This window comes from Primulina eburnea, chromosome 13 (genome assembly GCF_022965805.1).
Source record: "Primulina eburnea isolate SZY01 chromosome 13, ASM2296580v1, whole genome shotgun sequence".
NCBI lineage: Eukaryota > Viridiplantae > Streptophyta > Magnoliopsida > Lamiales > Gesneriaceae > Primulina > Primulina eburnea.
Genome location: NC_133113.1, coordinates 30,085,056 through 30,102,746, shown reverse-complemented (window position 1 = coordinate 30,102,746; position 17,691 = coordinate 30,085,056). Strand labels below are relative to the sequence as shown.

The window sequence follows — 17,691 nt, the reverse complement described above, 5'->3', positions numbered from 1 at the left end:
GAATGGTAAATCTACGTGTTTCTGGAAGGACAAGTGGTTGGGAAGCGAACCATTGAGCAAGTCCTTGCTCATGGATATAAACTCCACCGAAAGGCACAAGAAAGTGGATGAATATTGGATGAATGGGGTAGGTTGGAACTGGGTAGCTCTTAGAGCTAGGAGTTGACTCAGAGATGATAGTCAAATGGTTGAACAAAGAAGGATCACCCTGCTCGCCAGTTCTCAATCTGCTTGCCAGGTGTACTAGCCTCCTTGCAGAGAATGGGAAGTGAGAGTTCAACATATCTTCAGAGAACAAAACCAAGCTGCTGACTTCCTAGCATCTGAAGCACTGAAATTTAATAGAGGATGCAGAACTATTTCAACTCCCCCTAAAAATCTTATCAACATCATGGATAACGACAAGCGAGGAGTAGGCACTTGGAGAAAAGTAGCGATTCGTTAGGTGGTCGTTGTGGGTGGTCCCCTCTCTCTCAGCATAAAAAAAAATAGTGTTAAAACCTCTTTAAAAACCAAACTCCTAGATTAAACAACGTTATCACGAAGACTAATGGGCTTTAAGGCCTAGCATCAACAAACTAGTTTGTGAAGAACTTCCTCAGTTCATTCTTTTTTATGTCACCCAATAATTATTATTCAACTTAATGAATTTTTATAAACTAAAACTTTTCATTAGATGACTTTATATTCACATTTTTACTTGATACGTTTATTTTAAAATTATAAACAATCTACTATAATTTAATATGAACATAATGTAAATCAACTTAATTTGCATTTAAAATTTCAAGAATGAATATAAGCATAATATTAAATTTACATATCCTTATTAAATAAATACTCATGATATCATCTTTCATAATATCTAACATGCAAAAATAATTTCTAAACATGTATTCGAAATTGCATTGAACTTGAAAATTTTAAAATATAATTTCAAGTCAAAATTTATTTCCAAATTAAATTTTTTATTTTATTTTGGAATAGCCAAAATCCCAAAATTTGGATTAAATTTCCAATGAAGTTGGTACCCGTAGTCCGATTAATTGTACAATTTTAGTTTTCAAAATGCAAATAGCTTTATATTTATCAAACTTTGTAATATAAAATTAGTTAAGTTTGAGAAACTTCAAGCAATTAGCCGACAGTTTAATGATGTCAAAATTATCAATTCACTTACTCAATTCCATCCAGTTGTCAAATAGGTTGTGCACCTAGCTTTATTGTCCTTTTTATAATATACAACAATAATAACAAAAATGCTAGTTGTCATGTAAATACTGAGTACATTTCATACTCACAATAAATTCTATGGTAAATTTTTTAATATTATATATTCGAACTTCAAGCTTCACGTTTCTTATATGAATTTCCATAAATAAAGTTTCTTAAAATTGTATGATATCAGATTTTCAGAAAAATGAAAATAAATATATTCAAGACAGATGTATCATGTCTTTGATATCAAATATTAGAGTTTTTCTCAAAAATCATGTTTCTACACATTGATGGATACGATAAACAAATATGTGAAAGTGAATCGAATAATACCTCCAGCCATTTAATAATTTGTGAGTATTATTTTCTTCTGATTTGAATCCTTTTAAGCACTTCAATCATATGTAGATTGTGTAATATTGTCTTTATCGGTTGTACGAATTGTATGCTTAGAGACCTCAAACGCTGCTGTATATATAGGCATTTTCATACCATAAATGAGTAAGATTAAGAAGCTTGAGAGTCAAAAAAGGACACATGCGCGTATCAAAAGTCTAAATTCGAGACAACACATGCACCGTTAGTCCAAAATTCAGAATACCATAGCGCCGTTGTCAACACAATTTCTCTTTTGTTTATCTTGATATGGGCATTCAATTTTTCTTACATCATAGCCTTGTTTTGAAGGTCTGGAGAGAGTTCAGAATGCATCCCCGCGTCTAGCTAGATAGGAGGGGTGGATGCACATTTTCAAAAAGATGGATCATTTTTGGATTGATGTTGCAATTTTTAAGTACCAGTTTTGTCCGGCATCAATGAACAACATTAATGCTGACAAGTTATTGATGCCAGAATCGCTGCAGAAAATGTTGGACATTTTTTGTGTTTGATTCTACGCGATATGTTGAGAAATATAATTTCTTTTTCGTATAGTTTGACCAATAGATCGTCGAAAATTATAGGAGAAATGACAGTGGAGATAAAAAATTTCATATGTTTGCTACATTTTAATTTGTGGAAGACATTCACAAGACAAGTTGCATTTCAATTACGGTTATCACTCAAGAAGGACGCATCTCGTCGGGGCTCCATCAGCCCCGGGGATCTTCATAGGTAAGCATTGTAATGCGTATTTTCCAGCAGCGATTTCTTCCAAATCCAGCCCCTCCAAAGGGATTACATCCTATATATAACAAAGCTGACATTACATGGTAGATTTTTAAACATTTAAATAAAGGGTTTTGCTCAATTTTTAGCATATTTAAGTAGATTCGAAAAGAATGAAAAATCTTCACGAAAAGGCCAAACTTAATTCATAAAATATAGATGAAAATATTACCCCTTTATTCAGCAAAATCTTATGCACTTCCACTGTTTTGCTTGAGGCAGCGACTGATAAGTAATCCATTCCTACAATTAACGTTTTACGTTGATTAAATTTAACATTTCATCTTCTCAGTATAAACGATAATCACATTCTTAATTATTTTTACTTGCCAATGAGTTTGATTTCTGTATGTTTAATTAGCCAATTTGCTCCATCGGGCTCCAATCCGACATACCCCAATTCAAATTCCTTCCTTCGCATAAGGCCCCTATATACAAAAAAGGGGAAAAAAAACAAAATGATATTCGATTATGTATTAGAAAATCACGTCCCGAACAACACAAAATGTTTCGAAAAAGATTTGGAAAAATAAAATTTTGAAAATATTTAATAATTTTATTTGTTAAAGTACATATTCAGTATTAGTTATTGATAACATATCATAATTACTTAAGCAAAGGACATCTTTTAAGCGCGGATAATTATTTGAAAAGCTGATGTCTAAATAATATTGAAGAATTATATATTCGAAAACATATCTGTGTAAGTTTTCTATCATGAAAATATTAATCTCCATTATGAAAATTTTATTAATACATACATGAGTTTTTCAACAGGGTCTATATTTAATATCGAGTGAGTCTCATGTGAGACCGTCTCACGGATCTTAATATGTGAGAAAGGTCAACCCTACCGATATCATAATAAAAATTAATACTCTTAGCATAAAAAGTAATACCTTTTCATGGATGACCCAAATAATAGACAAGTCTCACAAATACGATCCGTGAAATCGTCTCACACAAATTTTTGTCTTTAATATCAATGCTTGAAAGATTTGTATTGGTTAAATATCATAGTTGCATGGATCTATATACCTACGAGTGTTATCTGTCCTGAAAATTACACGTTTCAGTCCTTTCGGAAGCTTCAACGACTTCAAAACATTACCTGAGTAAAGTATTATCGAACACAAGCGTTGTTTTAGGGGGAAAAAACTACACAAATAATCAAATTTGACATAGGTTTTTGACACTGCAGGTACCTGTTATGTTCTTCTTTCCAGGAACATCAACTAACAAGACCGGACCTGTCCATAAATAGTAGAATATACACTATTTAAAGTATAATAATACATATTTGAAAACATCCCACCAATTAGGAATTTATTTATTTGAATTTGGTAATTTTATTATTATTCTGATACCGTTGAGAGTGTGAATATTGAGTGCGGCAACATCATGCCCCTTGAACATTTTCTGGTATGCATGAGCAGGAGAATCTACGTGGGTTCCCATGTGAGTGCTCATTTTCACTATTTTTGAGGTTTCATTCAGGAACGTTCCCTTCAGACCATTGCTAAGGCCCCACGTTGTCTGCCCGGCACGTATCGGGGAACTTATGTCGTGAATGCTCCTGTAATTGTAGTACACCGCTCCATCAGATGAGGAGAGGAGGAGGAGGAGGAGGAGGACGACTGCAGGCCATGAAAACGGCATCCGCGATGGCCGGTGGCCGGTGTAAGTTAAATGGTATTGTCCCATTGCATGAATCAGAAGAATAGCTTGATGAAATCTAGGATTAACATAATTGCGATAACGTTTTCTTTTTCTATATTAATTAAGCGTGGAATTAATTACATTGTTAAATTTATTCATTCTTTATTTATAATATATATATATATATATATATGGAATTAATTACATTGTTAAATTTATTCATTCTTTATTTATAATATATATGTACACACACACATGTCTAAAATGATCAAATTTTGGCACATAAATTTTTTGTTTTAAACGATCAAATTATTTGTGTGTGTGTGTGTGTGTGTGTGTATATGGATTTAATTTTGCACATATATATATGGATTTTTTTTATAATCCAGGCTTTATTTTTGCAAATCAAGTTATGGTCTACAGGATTTTAATATAGCTTTAAATGTGTATGTTACACTATGGCACAATTAATGAAGACTTAATAAAATATATTGATGTAAAATAACTATTTTTTGAAGCTTAGCTTGGTTTCTCTTTCATTTTACTGGATGGAGTGTGTGTCTATATATACATATATATTCGGAATTATAGTCGCATATAATTTTACTTATGGTTTTAAAAAGCGTGAAGTGTCACGATCAATCATTATAATTTTTAAGCGGATTTAACACGAGTTTAAAGATAAAAACAATTTAAAATTTTACTATAATCTCAATTATATCAAGTCAAGCAATAGGCTAATAGCCAGTGTTATAAAAAAAAACTCGCTTAAGCTATATTAAACATCTTATTTTTTTCATTTTTGTAATGAATGTGTTTTTATGAAAATATATAAATATTACATAAAAAATCGTGAGTATAAATAGGCACACTAATTGATAATGATGTTATTTTTATTATATTGTTTTGTAGATTTGTAGGACACTATTAATTATTGCAATTTTAATAATTTTATGTTCTTTAGACATTTAAATTTATGCTATTGATATCCTTTTTTTAATTGTTGGACACGTTACAGTCGATTCCAAAGGTTCTGTGGTAACAACGATTTGAAATATATATATATATATATATATAATATATATATAATATATATATATATAATATATATATATATATATATATATATATATATATATATATATATATATATATATATATATATATATATTGTGGGGATCATGACGCTAATCATCTTCTTAATCATCTTTGGATTTTAATTATCAATTAAGATAAACTAGGGTCTAAAAATTTCTTTTTTTTTAAAATACGGAAGGTAATGAAATCATTCTATTATACAAACCAGTATAATAATACAAATCCTGTATAACATGCATCTAATTTAAAACTAGGTTCAACTACTACAATCAAGTAATAAAACCTATCTACATCCAAGTCTGTGATCACCACTCTAATCTCGATCTCTCATCATCTTCTGGACCTTGATCCTGCCCCACCTGTTGTCATGCACACATACAAAACAAGACAACAGCCGGATAACTCCGGTGAGATATAAATATCCCAGTATAAACAATGTATACATGCAGTTAACTGAATTAACATAAAAGCATGAATTATATCTTATCACATGTAGCATAATCAAACAACATGTATCAATACCAGTATGTAAATAAAACATGAATCTTAATCTACGAAACATAAATTAATACGGATCTGTAAATCAAACTCTAGTCTCAATATCTAAGACTCGACTCATCTCTCATTCTAATCTAGGGATCCCGATCTAAGTTAGACTTTTGGTATGCTGTATCGAGTGTCTACAATAGACGTCGATCTACATCTAAGCTCATCGATACACCGTAAGTCTAGGATCTGAGCAGTTCTGACAAAGACTTAGACTTGGGCATGCTATATCGAATGTCTACAATAGAAGTCGATCTACATCTAAGCTCATCGATATACCACAAGTTTCGGGTCTTAGCAGTTCTGACAAAGACTTGGCGCTTCTGCCCTAGCTAGGCTGATCTGTCCTAGATTCAAACTCTGGCTCTGCTATCATTCAATAGACTTAAACATATCAATCTTATAATTTGCAAATATCAATGCAATAAAATAAAGTATGTGATTTTGGGAAACTCAAGTTAAACCTAACTCGAGTTGTGCAATCCCGAATCAACATTTATTAATACCTTTATCTTCTCGGTCGGACGCAGACGAAGTCTCACCTTCAACTCTGTCCATACCCAATCTGGAAATGACAATATAAAACATGCACAATATCAATATCAGTTCTGAATTCAAGACTGTCTCTGTAAATCTGAAACGATATATCGAGAATCATAATATCAATATTTCATTCTCAATTCAACTCTGAATCTGATTAATCTGGATTTAATTCAAATCAACGATTTAACGGAACAATCTGAATATTCTCGTCAATACAACCTCACCAAATATTAATTGCAAATCATAACCCATATCTGATATAATCCATAATCAATTCATAATCCAAATTTGTCCCATTTTCAATCGATATAATCAGAAAATCATAACAATTTCATAATCAGTCTGTTCTTCGATCTGACTTCGATTATGCCATGTCTAGTATTCTCAGAACACATAATAATGATCACATCACAATTTCTCCAACATCATATTTTCGAATCAAGATAAAATTTAATAAAACTTACGTCCTTGTGTAGCTCTTGACGAGGGGATCTCAAAACTATGCTCAGGATTAAAAATCGGATGACCGGATCTTGCACAACCAATTTTCTAAGATACAAGCAAGATTGAGGATGTTTCAACTATGGAGCTCGGTTTCTGCTGTTTCTTTATGAAGGAATTGAGAATGTTATACATCCAACAAGCATGGCAATGACAAGTGTCCACTCAAACCCAATATTGCACTTTATCTCCTGAAATCTTCATTATTTACAATTTGGTCCTCACAACTCTTTTTAATTCAATTTCAATCCTAATTAATTACAAAAATCGTGGAATCTAATTCATCATTCCAAAATTCGTAAATTAAATAATCTCAGATTAAAGTGATATAATCTCGGGACTTACATATATATATATATATATATATATATATATATATATATATATATATATATATATATATATATATATATATATATATATATATATATACCCAAAATTGAATTGGATATATTGCGTCATGCATCTCCGTCAAGCACATTCTCGACTTTTTTTTTCGTATATTGCATAATTTTAGTGATTTGAAGATGTCGATGTCAAAGATTTTTCCACTTAGCTCTATGATAATGCCTTCTCAAATAAGAGTGGGTCTCATTTAAACCATCTCACGGATCATAATCTGTGAAACGGGTCAACTCTACCCATATTCAAATAAAAGTAATACTCTTAGCATAAAAGTAATATTTTTTCATGGGTGACCCAAATAAAAGATCCGTCTCACAAATACGACCCGTGATACCGTCTCACACAAATTTTTGCTCACGTTATAGATTTAGCTTTATATAGATAAAATAAGATATCATGCATATCTATATCCAACTAAATAACTCTTTAATTTTGTTGAATAAAATAATCCAATATTAGTTGTATGTGAAAATAATTTTTTTGATCGTTCACTTATCCAATTTTGTTTTTGATTAATTATATTTTCAAATTCTGGTTTTTGTAGATTAACTTTTAAATTTTGCTTATTTTGGCCCAATTGTGGACATGACATCGGACGCATCATCAATTTCCAATGACACATCAACAAATTTCAATGGGGTGCCAACATTTTTAGGTGTCTTGTCAGTATTTTCTGATGTCACATCGACATTTGTGTCAAAATAGTCGAAAAACAAAAGTTAGTGCACCAAAACTTCCTCGAACATCACCACCTCCTTAGTTCTCATTGCATGAACCAATCAAGCATATTAAATCAAAAGATCAACAAGTTCGTTAGATACATAGCAAATAATACATCTAAAAAACCGACAAAAATTAAGCATTTCAAAACCTCACATTGTATGATACACTTGTACTTTAAATAAAATTGCATAAATAATTTGAATGTGTCTTAAGACATTATTAAGCAATCATAATTATTTTGGACAAACACATAATACCCATATATAGTTCCGGGTTGGCGGAGGCGACTCGAGCCGAATACCGACATCCGAGGTCCGTAAACAGTCTAGTTGGTAAAGACACCTCGACTTGAAAACCAACATCTAAAACTCATATACAATCATATTTTGGTAAAAGCATAGGCGACGTCTCAAAACCCGTAAACAGTCATTATTTGGTAAATTAAATGTACCCCGACTTAAAGAACTGACGTCCACAATCCATAAATATTAAAAAAAAATTACCCATTATTCTAAGATTGAGATTTATTTGGAATGCTAGTTGGCTCAAATGGACCAAACCCATTAAGGTGAGCTTCAGCGCCTTCTGAACCAGATCGAATAGCCAACCCAAACTGTTTGGTAATTTGAATTGGGTTTAGGACGTTTTGGTATGCCTTTCACCCAAGGGTGAAATTAAATTTGGTATGCCTTTCACCCAAGGGTGGTTGGATTTTCACCTTTTTATGCAACAATTTTGTGCTTTTGAGGGATTTGAAGAGTTTGGGGATCGAGAGCATGCAAATGATGAAGTAGTAATTGAGTGGTTCCCCATGTGATGCAAATATCAATCAAACAATTCACTTTACTATAATCAAACAATTAAATCGATTAGTCCTTCAACTTTATCACTTTTATCGCAAAAAATATAAATAATCACCCATATAAAAGTAACCTTGTTTAAACTAAATGATCATTTATAATCCACAAATTTGAGCATAAAACCCACTTTTTTTTTATCTAATTTTTATTGTTTATCGTTATATTTCTCCAATATGCATCTATATCAAATTCAAAATCAATCATATATTCTTCTTCTGTACGATACAAATTGATTAAATGCCAAACAATTTTTTTTTAAAAAATAATAATGGTTGAAACAATGGTTGGATCATGTGACATGGTTGAGATGTATTATTTTTCTTCATTGGTTAGTTGCGATTCGGTTGGATATGATTGTTGGTTATAATTAATATAAAATATTAATCATGAATTGGGATCCAAGAAGTTGCAATCATGATGTCGTACCAAATTTATGACAAATAAAGTGTCATTTTGACTTTGTTGGAATTTTTAAAATATATTTTTAATTAGGATATAAAACTTTGTGGCTTGAGATAATGTTAAAAATAATGAAAAATGTTTTTTTCTATTAATTTCTAAAGAATTAAGTGTTTCTTTCTATACGAGTAAATGAAGAGCAAAAAGAAACCATAATGATCATATTTATCTTTACTAGCTAATAGGTTGTGTAACACATATTAATTAATCCTTTAAGGTCACGTAACGATTTAGATATCAAACATTTACCATATGGTTTTTAATGCTAATAAAGATGGTAGCTGAGTTCACGAGTGAGTTCGATTCCACTAGTTTTGTATAGTGAAATTTGTCGGTTTGAAATATGATGTAAATAATACAAATAAATAAATAAATTTAAAAATAAAATCTTTTAAAAGACAATTCTTTTTCAGCTCAGTTTTGTTTTTTATAATTTTTTTAATAGTGCGACACGAGAACTTCTCATATAGTCATCTATCTCAGTATTGTTCTCGTTCAAACACACTTAACTTCGAAGTTGTGATAGGATTTGATACATTGATGGTCAAATTTTGGAAAACTTATCCCTTTTTTTTTTCTATTTGTATTAATATTAGGGTTTGATGAGCTCTAAAACTTATTTGGAAACTGGCTCACCATTAAATAGGCTGAGTTAAAGTGGTGAAATGTCAACTTCATTAATTATTTTACCATTGTCGTTGAAGTAGGTTAGCAGAGGCAATAAATCACACAATAAACAAACTCATCATATATATATATATATATATATATATATATATATATATATATATATATATATATATATATATATATATATATATATATATATATATATCAGTTTTGATATCCTTCACACCTACCGTGCACACCTTTGTGAGCATCGATGAGGTGTCACTCACCCATTGGATGTGATGAACTATAGGAAAATTGTGCATCCAGTGGGTGAGCGACACCTCATCGGTGCTCACAAAAGTGTGCACGGTAGGTGTGTAATTTTGATATCCTGCACACCTACTGTGCACACTCATGTGGACACCGATGAGGTGTCACTCATCTATATATACATATATATATATATGTGTGTGTATGTATATATAGGAGAATTGGAAAATATATATTTTAAATGAACAGCCATGTTGGTTTATCGGACTTTCATGTATATAAACAATTTTACTTTTATTTCCATTTCAACGATGCACATGACAATTAACGATTTCATTAATAATTGGAATAGCAAAACAGATTTTATTCCATGTTTTGTAATAGTTAGCGATACCTACCCGTTGAAATCATGGTTAGGACATTACATTGTTTAGATACCAAATTGCTGGCAGCTTTTTGATAAATCTCTAATGTATGGAGGGTACTAATTCGATTTTTATAATTTGCAACTTGGTTCAATCATTCGGAAATAATCTATCAGATTGATGGTTGGGAATCAATAATTACCTCACATAAATGAATATAAATTACAAAATTTTGCATTTTCACTTTTTGTCAGCTCGTATTTCTGTTATACAAAATGTATATGCACAAACAGAAAGGTACACGAGAACAACGAACTATTATTGCGAAAAAAAAATAGCACAATGCTTAAAACAACGCAAACCGAGGCCTGTATGTAATACAGTGTCCTTAAAACAGATTCGTCCCCTCCGGTGTGTGCTGCGAGGATGAACGTGGACGTCTGTTCTCCAGGATACAACGGAAAACCAGCAGTACCGTAGCACAACGCACCACGACGGCGAACCGAAAAGTACCTGAACTTTATCACGAGACAGAGTAACGACAGAAGAGCAGCAGCCGGTGCCGAGACAGGAAGACAAGAGCAGCTTCAAAAAATATCAGAATGTAGGGGAGTGTTTTCGGATGTGTTTGAAGGACTATGTTGTCTCTATATATAGCCCAGCTGGAGCACCAAAAGTCAGTCCAACTGGAGCACCAAAGGTCATTTCAGTTTGGAATACCAATGGTCAGCTGAAATACCAAAGGTTACATTTTCGAAAATAAATATAGCAAAAGCCAGGTTAACCGTGGTGGGAAATTTTGCCTTGATCGGTCCGACATTCGACGCACTCACGTTGCGCTCGTACGCTTGCACACAAGTCAAGCCTTTTTTCCACTGTATGTAATACAGTGTCCTTAAAACAGATTCGTCCCCTTCGGTGTGTGCTGCGAGGATGAACGTGGACGTCTGTTCCCCAGGATACAACGGAAAACCAGCAGTACCGTAGCACAACGCACCACGACGGCGAACCGAAAAGTACCTGAACTTTATCACGAGACAGAGTAACAACAGAAGAGCAGCAGCCGGTGCCGAGACAGGATGACAAGAGCAACTTCGAAAAATATCAGAATGTAAGGGAGTGTTTTCGGATGTGTTTGAAGGACTATGTTGTCTCTATATATAGCCCAGTTGGAGCACCAAAAGTCAGTCCAGCTGGAGCACCAAAGGTCATTTCAGTTTGGAATACCAATGGTCAGCTGAAATACCAAAGGTTACATTTTCGAAAATAAATATAGCAAAAGCCAGGTTAACCGTGGTGGGAAATTTTGCCTTGATCGGTCCGACATTCGACGCAATCACGTTGCGCTCGTACGCTTGCACACAAGTCAAGCCTTTTTTCCACTGCAAATCGGGCCCATGATTTGCACCCCCTGCGCCTGTGCGCGCGAGAGAGAGCCTCTTGACCAATCATTGTTACACCTCCATAAAGTATAACACAATATAAACTCACCAATGATATGTTCATTTTCCAATGTAGGACATTTCCCACTTGCCATCTACTAGGCCTTGTCCAATTTCTCATTCAATGAACAAGCCCAATAAGCCTATATAAGTCCAACAATTTCATTATCACTATTAAAAACAGTTCAAGATTCTGCACATAAAATCACACCCCACCTCATAATCCTTACTTATTCTTTTTTAAAATCTTGAGAACCTACAGTAGTTATCTTTGGTGCGCTATGGTAAACTCAAATGATCAACTCATTAACCTACAAACATTAAGAAAGTTATGTTTAACAGACTCAAAGCTGGGACGACATAGACAAAAAAAGATTAAACCGGTGATCTCGTGCTCACCATGTCCACCCTCCAAGCCTACTCTTTGGGACCATTTAGTCCTTACTTTATATAAATGTGGTCTTCACAATGTATAATATACAAATATTAATGGCAAAAAACATCTTAATAATGAATTAATATTTTTTAAATATCTTTCCAATTTATAAGCATGGAGTAAAGAATCCATAAAGACGATACATAAAAAGTAATCAGACAAAAGGGATTTATTTGTCCATTTAGTAAGATGGATAATGTGTTTAATAGCATGTGCATCGGAGAAAAAGGTAAATTTATTTGATTAGATAGGAAAAAAGAAAAAAAGTTTTCCAAAGAAAATGATATATTTATCCTATTCTTGCTCCTTTGTTCATGCCGCATTCCGTTCTATAATCACTTGCACTGCACACTCCCTTCGTCACAATCTCCCATTTTTCAAGGCCCATAGGCTAAGTAAACAGACAGAGACATAAATGTCTGAGTTGTGCGATTCCAAGATTAAAATTTTCACGCTTTTATTCTCTGACTTGGTTTTATTTTGTTCTGTCATTCTTTCTCATCCACTCTACTTGTCTTACTTCGTTTTCTTCTTACCTTACATTCTTAAACTTGTGTCTTTTGTCTACCCTCTTTTCATTACCACTTTCCTTGTCCTCTTTGCTGTTCTTGCTGGCCTTGTTCATGATAGTTTATCAACTGAATTCGGTCAAAGCCGGGTTGGCCATCTGCAGTTTGCTTGTTGGTCTGTTTTAGAAAGGCTGCAGTCCAAGAAAGAAGTTGAAAATGGAGGGTTCGGCTGTTTGGAGGATCTTGAAATGTATAGAATTTTGTTTGGCCCTGCAGTGATGGGAGTTGAAGGAAACCAAATTGGTCAGGTTATGGAGGAAAAATCAGGAGAAAATCCTCTGCAAGGATTACAATCAAGTGTTAAAGAAGGTTCATTGGATGTAGACCTCAACCTTAACAAATATGAGCTTCTCACTGCTTATAAGGTAAAAGAAAGTTCAATTCTTGGTGCTGAGATGGAAGAGAAGAGATTGGAGAGTTTCTTGAAATTGCTTGATGAATTTGAAAGGGTGAATCCAAGATTGGATGAGAAGAAAGTTGATCCACTAGTGAACAAGGAAACCGAAAAAATAGGAGAAAAACAGATTGCGTCGTCACCTCTGGGAAATGCATCCCGGGCAGCAGCTGATAAGATAAATGTGAACAACACTAAATGGAGAAAAGAGCATACACCCAAAGTCAAACAACATTCTCAAAGGCTAAACTTTAATGATGATTATACTTGCGAAAACGGCGCCGAGAGTTCTCTGACAATGGGTTCAAATGTTGGGACTTATGGATCCATGAGGAAGGAAAAGGAGTGGAGAAGGACGTTGGCGTGCATGTTATTCGAGGAGCGACACAATGTGGATGGCGGTGAAGGGATGGACTCGTTGTGGGAGACATACGAAACAGATACAACCAAGCCGAAGTTGTCGAAGAAGATTAGTAAAAAGAAGAGCGGATTTGAATCCGATGAAGAGTATGGCTATGAATACGAGATGGAGGGCAATATGTGTTGCTTACAAGCCATCAAATTGTCAGCGAGGAAGATGAGTTTAGGACAAGCCATCAAATTGTCAGCGGGGAAGATGAATTTAGGCGTTGGAAAGCCTAATCTTGTTAAGTTTTCCAAGGCTGTTAAAGGGTTCGGATGGTTGCATCGAGTCAGCAAGAATAACAAGAAGGTGCATAATAGTGGAGACAGATACTAATGCAACTACCTTTGTTATATTTGAGAAGAAAAAAAATCTCATGGGATGTTTGCTTATTATGTTTACGGAGATGTTTTCGTTCTCCGGAAAGCAGATTTGTGTAGTTAGACACTTGGGTTCCACGTCTAGGTCTCTACTTTTCACTAAATCGGTCTAACAGGTAAATTTTGTTATTCCACCAAAATTAAACAGGCTTTTGATTTGTGATGTTATCACATGAATTGTTTCAAGGAATGTTTATTCGGAATATTTACTTGTGAAGGCTAGATTAACTCCATCTTTCGTGCAAATTCAGACTGGTAAAGACTCTTGAAAGGCGAGAACTTTCTGATTCCTAGAACCCCAATTTCAGGATGACACTATGTAACCTTGTAATTGTTTAGCAAATGTAAAACCAGATTTGAATGAACTTTATATGTAAGCCAATGCCTGATTCTAATTTAATATTGCACTCCAGTTGCTTATCAAACATTGCATGCTACCACTGCTACGCTATGCCATAAAACTTCAGCTACACTAAAAGAAAGAAGTGCAGAATCTAATCAAGTTTCAAATTGGGTAAAAGGTAATTCGAAACATGCATACTGCTAACACTATACATCGACGCTAATTATCACTATAAGGTTAGGATCCCAAAGAAACTGATATCCAAACGAAATTGGAACAAAAGATGCCCATAATTGATAATTTTATGTTTCAATAGTTGAAATAGGGCTTGAATCCTCGCAACTTTCTGCTACTTTCTTTGTTTTTTACACCGATTTTGTGTGTCAAGAGTGAGTTAAAAGAGGATACTAGAAAATTGATTTTCTATATAAGTGAGGACTTTGTATGTAACATATTGCACGGGTCAAGTACCTTTTTCAAATTTTGTGGATATGTAATAGTTCATAATTAATTAATACATGATTTTTTTTATATAAAAAATAAGAATCAGGTTTTACCAACAAAAAACAAATAATTTGCTCCCGTCACCCTCGTCACGTCGTCATGGATTACATATCATTTTAAATTTTATGAATCGTGTATATTTCTTTAAAAAAAGAGCATGATTATGAAAAGTCATATAATTTTCTTGTATTTGTAGATAGTTTATATAAACGATCAAGTTGTCTGTCACTCAGCTCCTTGAAAATAAGATAGGTCGAGAAAGCTGCGGACGCTGTTGGTGCCCATTCTATTTAAAAACTCTTCTTTTTTCATCCAAAAAAAAAAACAAGCACTCTTCTTATATGATAGAAAACACTGTTATCGGATGCCAACTCAGCTCGTGGAAACTGTTTGATAATAGGGTTCTAGATTTCTCCACTATTAACACCAATCGTGGCCAAATCTTTGAGCAATCATGTTGTCTCTTTATTTCAATCATAAAATGGATTTTAAACCCCCAATTACTCAGCTAAGGAAAATTTGGCACTAAATTTTTACTCATTTGTTGTGCTCAGCAGCATTGGTATACAGTAGTAGCTGGACTTGTACTCAAAAGTTTAAGCGTCAATTTAATAATGGAATCAAATAAAATGTGACATTCAAAAAGTAGGTGTAGAAATTAAATAACAAGTGGCGAAGGCTGAAAAAAAGTGATGAATTGAAAATTTACAAGGCCGGAAGATAAATTCACCAAATACAAAATGAAGGAAGAATTCCGTACCTTAGGCGTCACCAATATGTGCTACTAAAGAAAACCTACTTGATCTCATCTAAAAATTAACTATTATACCCACAAATGGGGTGACCCGAACAAATTAGTTAGCCGATGGAAGTTTGAGACGTTCGAGTTGCAACAAAATTGTCGACCCAAAAGATTTTCTAAACATGTAAAAATTACAAAAAATCGAATTAAATGCCAAATGAAACCGTTCACTCACCATCACCCTCTAAACTACAATTCCTCGAGAAGTTGAAGAAACTCGCGTCGCCATGTTTTTAGCACTGCCATTGCCCATCCCACCAGGACGGTTCATGCGGCCTCTATTGCCATAACTATTATCAGACCTCTCATACCCGTCATGACTTGAAGATCCTCCACGATTACCACCCCTGTTCACAAAATCACTCCTGCCATTAAAATCACCCCTGCTGTAACCCCTTCCACCTCCATAGTATCCACGCCCTCTGACTCCCTCATTTCTGAACCCAGAGCCCCTTCCAGTTTGAAATCTCCCCCGGAAATTCCCTATGGAGAATATAAAAATTACAAGCGAAAGAAGAAAGTAATGACATTGTCCATGAATAACAAGCTTTAGAATCAACAGTTGCTAAAGAAAACCAGCCACAAATAGAAAAAAACTAACAATACAAAACCGCAAGAACCACCATAGAATAAGCAAAGTGGATTGATCCATAGTTTAAAATATTCCTGAACACTATGACCATGCTTAACAAGTTAACTACAGTATCAACTTACCTCGAGAATTTGTCGACCTCTTTTCCTCAACAAATGCTTGCCGGCCACCGATGGTCATCGGAGAAGCCTGTTACAAAAGGATATTTGATAACAGCAAAAAAGCAGTAAATCAGATTCATGGAAACATAGAAGAGAGAACAACACAGCCAGAAGTAGAACTACAACCATCCCAGCCCCCAAGACCCAATATCCTTTTTCATCGAATCAACACAAATTGTGGTATGCAAGCTAGATGATAACTTTAACATAATAGTACAATCAACCAACATCACCAAGAATTCGCTTCTGGTAGATGACAAAAATAACAAACTTAAGGAATACTTTCAGGCGCATGCAAACACAAATCCTAGTTTATTGCTGTTTAAAGTTACTTCCTGAAATTCCAGTCTTCATTTCTTACTCTGGCTCCAAAATTGAATGTCCAGCTCAGAAATTACTATTTTCATCAGTTGAACTTATTAGCAAATTGCACAATAAGATCTTCATATCCCTACATGGAGTCTCATACAATTAAAACTTTCATGTCTTTTATAAAACAACAGCCCAACTTAAAAATAGAACGTGTAAAGTCATGTCAACAAAGCACGAAATTTCTCAAGTAAAAACATGCAATCCCACATCAAAATTAAGTGAACTCAAATATCAGGGTAATATTAGTGTAACTACTTAGCCTAAAAAAACATGGAACTTCTCGACCTGGACTCAATTGCGGACATTCTATTTTTTTCACAAATAGTGGGGAATCTCCCGATTAGGCAGCATTTCAAACTTGGAAGAGGCAACCACAAAAAATGGTTTCAATGCACCAGACTTTTAAGGTTGAGAGAAGACATAATACGAAAGCTATACACAGCCGCTTTCCTGCAAATGACTATAGCCTCAACTAATTGCAGGGTCCAAAATTTTCTCTGCTTGAGAGAGAAAATTAAATGAAATGTATAAACTGAAATGTCCTTTTTCATTCTATGCTCCACTTCGAAAAAGGTTTTAAAGACAAGGGCAGAGGGTCCACAAAGTATTCATGAAGTAATTTTTTGCCACATGGAAGCTTAATAGCACTTATGTAATATTGCATCACCTTTGCAAAAGCTGGTAGGAACACAATTATCAGACGAGATACACATCACATTACAGTGATAAATAGTGAAGTTTTGTAGGATAAGATGTGATCATTTACGTGATTGGACAAATTAAACCTTTATTAAAAAAATTATTTTAAATTTTTCTCCCCACAATTAATCATAATTTTGCACCCCCATAGCAGGAAATAGAACAATG

General features: G+C 33.8%; 3 protein-coding genes and 1 long non-coding RNA gene across 4 annotated transcripts; 1 reads left to right on the top strand and 3 right to left on the bottom strand.

Annotated features, from left to right (window-relative positions):
- Positions 1 to 2,275: 2,275 nt before the first annotated feature.
- On the bottom strand, positions 2,276 to 4,064 carry LOC140810461 (cyclase-like protein 3). The gene is made up of 6 exons (XM_073168315.1): positions 3,753 to 4,064; positions 3,591 to 3,635; positions 3,424 to 3,496; positions 2,716 to 2,813; positions 2,558 to 2,628; positions 2,276 to 2,401 (listed from the first exon to the last, which is right to left on the bottom strand). The coding sequence occupies exons 1-6, from the start codon at positions 4,042 to 4,044 to the stop codon at positions 2,276 to 2,278; spliced, it is 705 nt and encodes a 234-aa protein (XP_073024416.1). The 5' UTR covers positions 4,045 to 4,064.
- Positions 4,065 to 5,350: 1,286 nt separating this feature from the next.
- LOC140808753 (uncharacterized) lies at positions 5,351 to 6,813 on the bottom strand. The gene is made up of 3 exons (XR_012113007.1): positions 6,696 to 6,813; positions 6,195 to 6,253; positions 5,351 to 5,501 (listed from the first exon to the last, which is right to left on the bottom strand). It is a non-coding gene; the product is annotated as an uncharacterized lncRNA (long non-coding RNA).
- Positions 6,814 to 12,579: 5,766 nt separating this feature from the next.
- LOC140810618 (uncharacterized) lies at positions 12,580 to 14,409 on the top strand. Its single transcript, XM_073168468.1, has 2 exons — positions 12,580 to 14,166; positions 14,269 to 14,409. The coding sequence occupies exon 1, from the start codon at positions 12,720 to 12,722 to the stop codon at positions 14,004 to 14,006; it is 1,287 nt and encodes a 428-aa protein (XP_073024569.1). The 5' UTR covers positions 12,580 to 12,719; the 3' UTR covers positions 14,007 to 14,166; positions 14,269 to 14,409.
- Positions 14,410 to 15,572: 1,163 nt separating this feature from the next.
- LOC140810042 (uncharacterized) lies at positions 15,573 to 17,685 on the bottom strand. The gene is made up of 2 exons (XM_073167847.1): positions 16,414 to 17,685; positions 15,573 to 16,182 (listed from the first exon to the last, which is right to left on the bottom strand). Exons 1-2 carry the CDS (start codon positions 16,469 to 16,471, stop codon positions 15,884 to 15,886), a joined length of 357 nt encoding a protein of 118 aa, XP_073023948.1. The 5' UTR covers positions 16,472 to 17,685; the 3' UTR covers positions 15,573 to 15,883.
- Between the last annotated feature and the right edge of the window lie 6 nt (positions 17,686 to 17,691).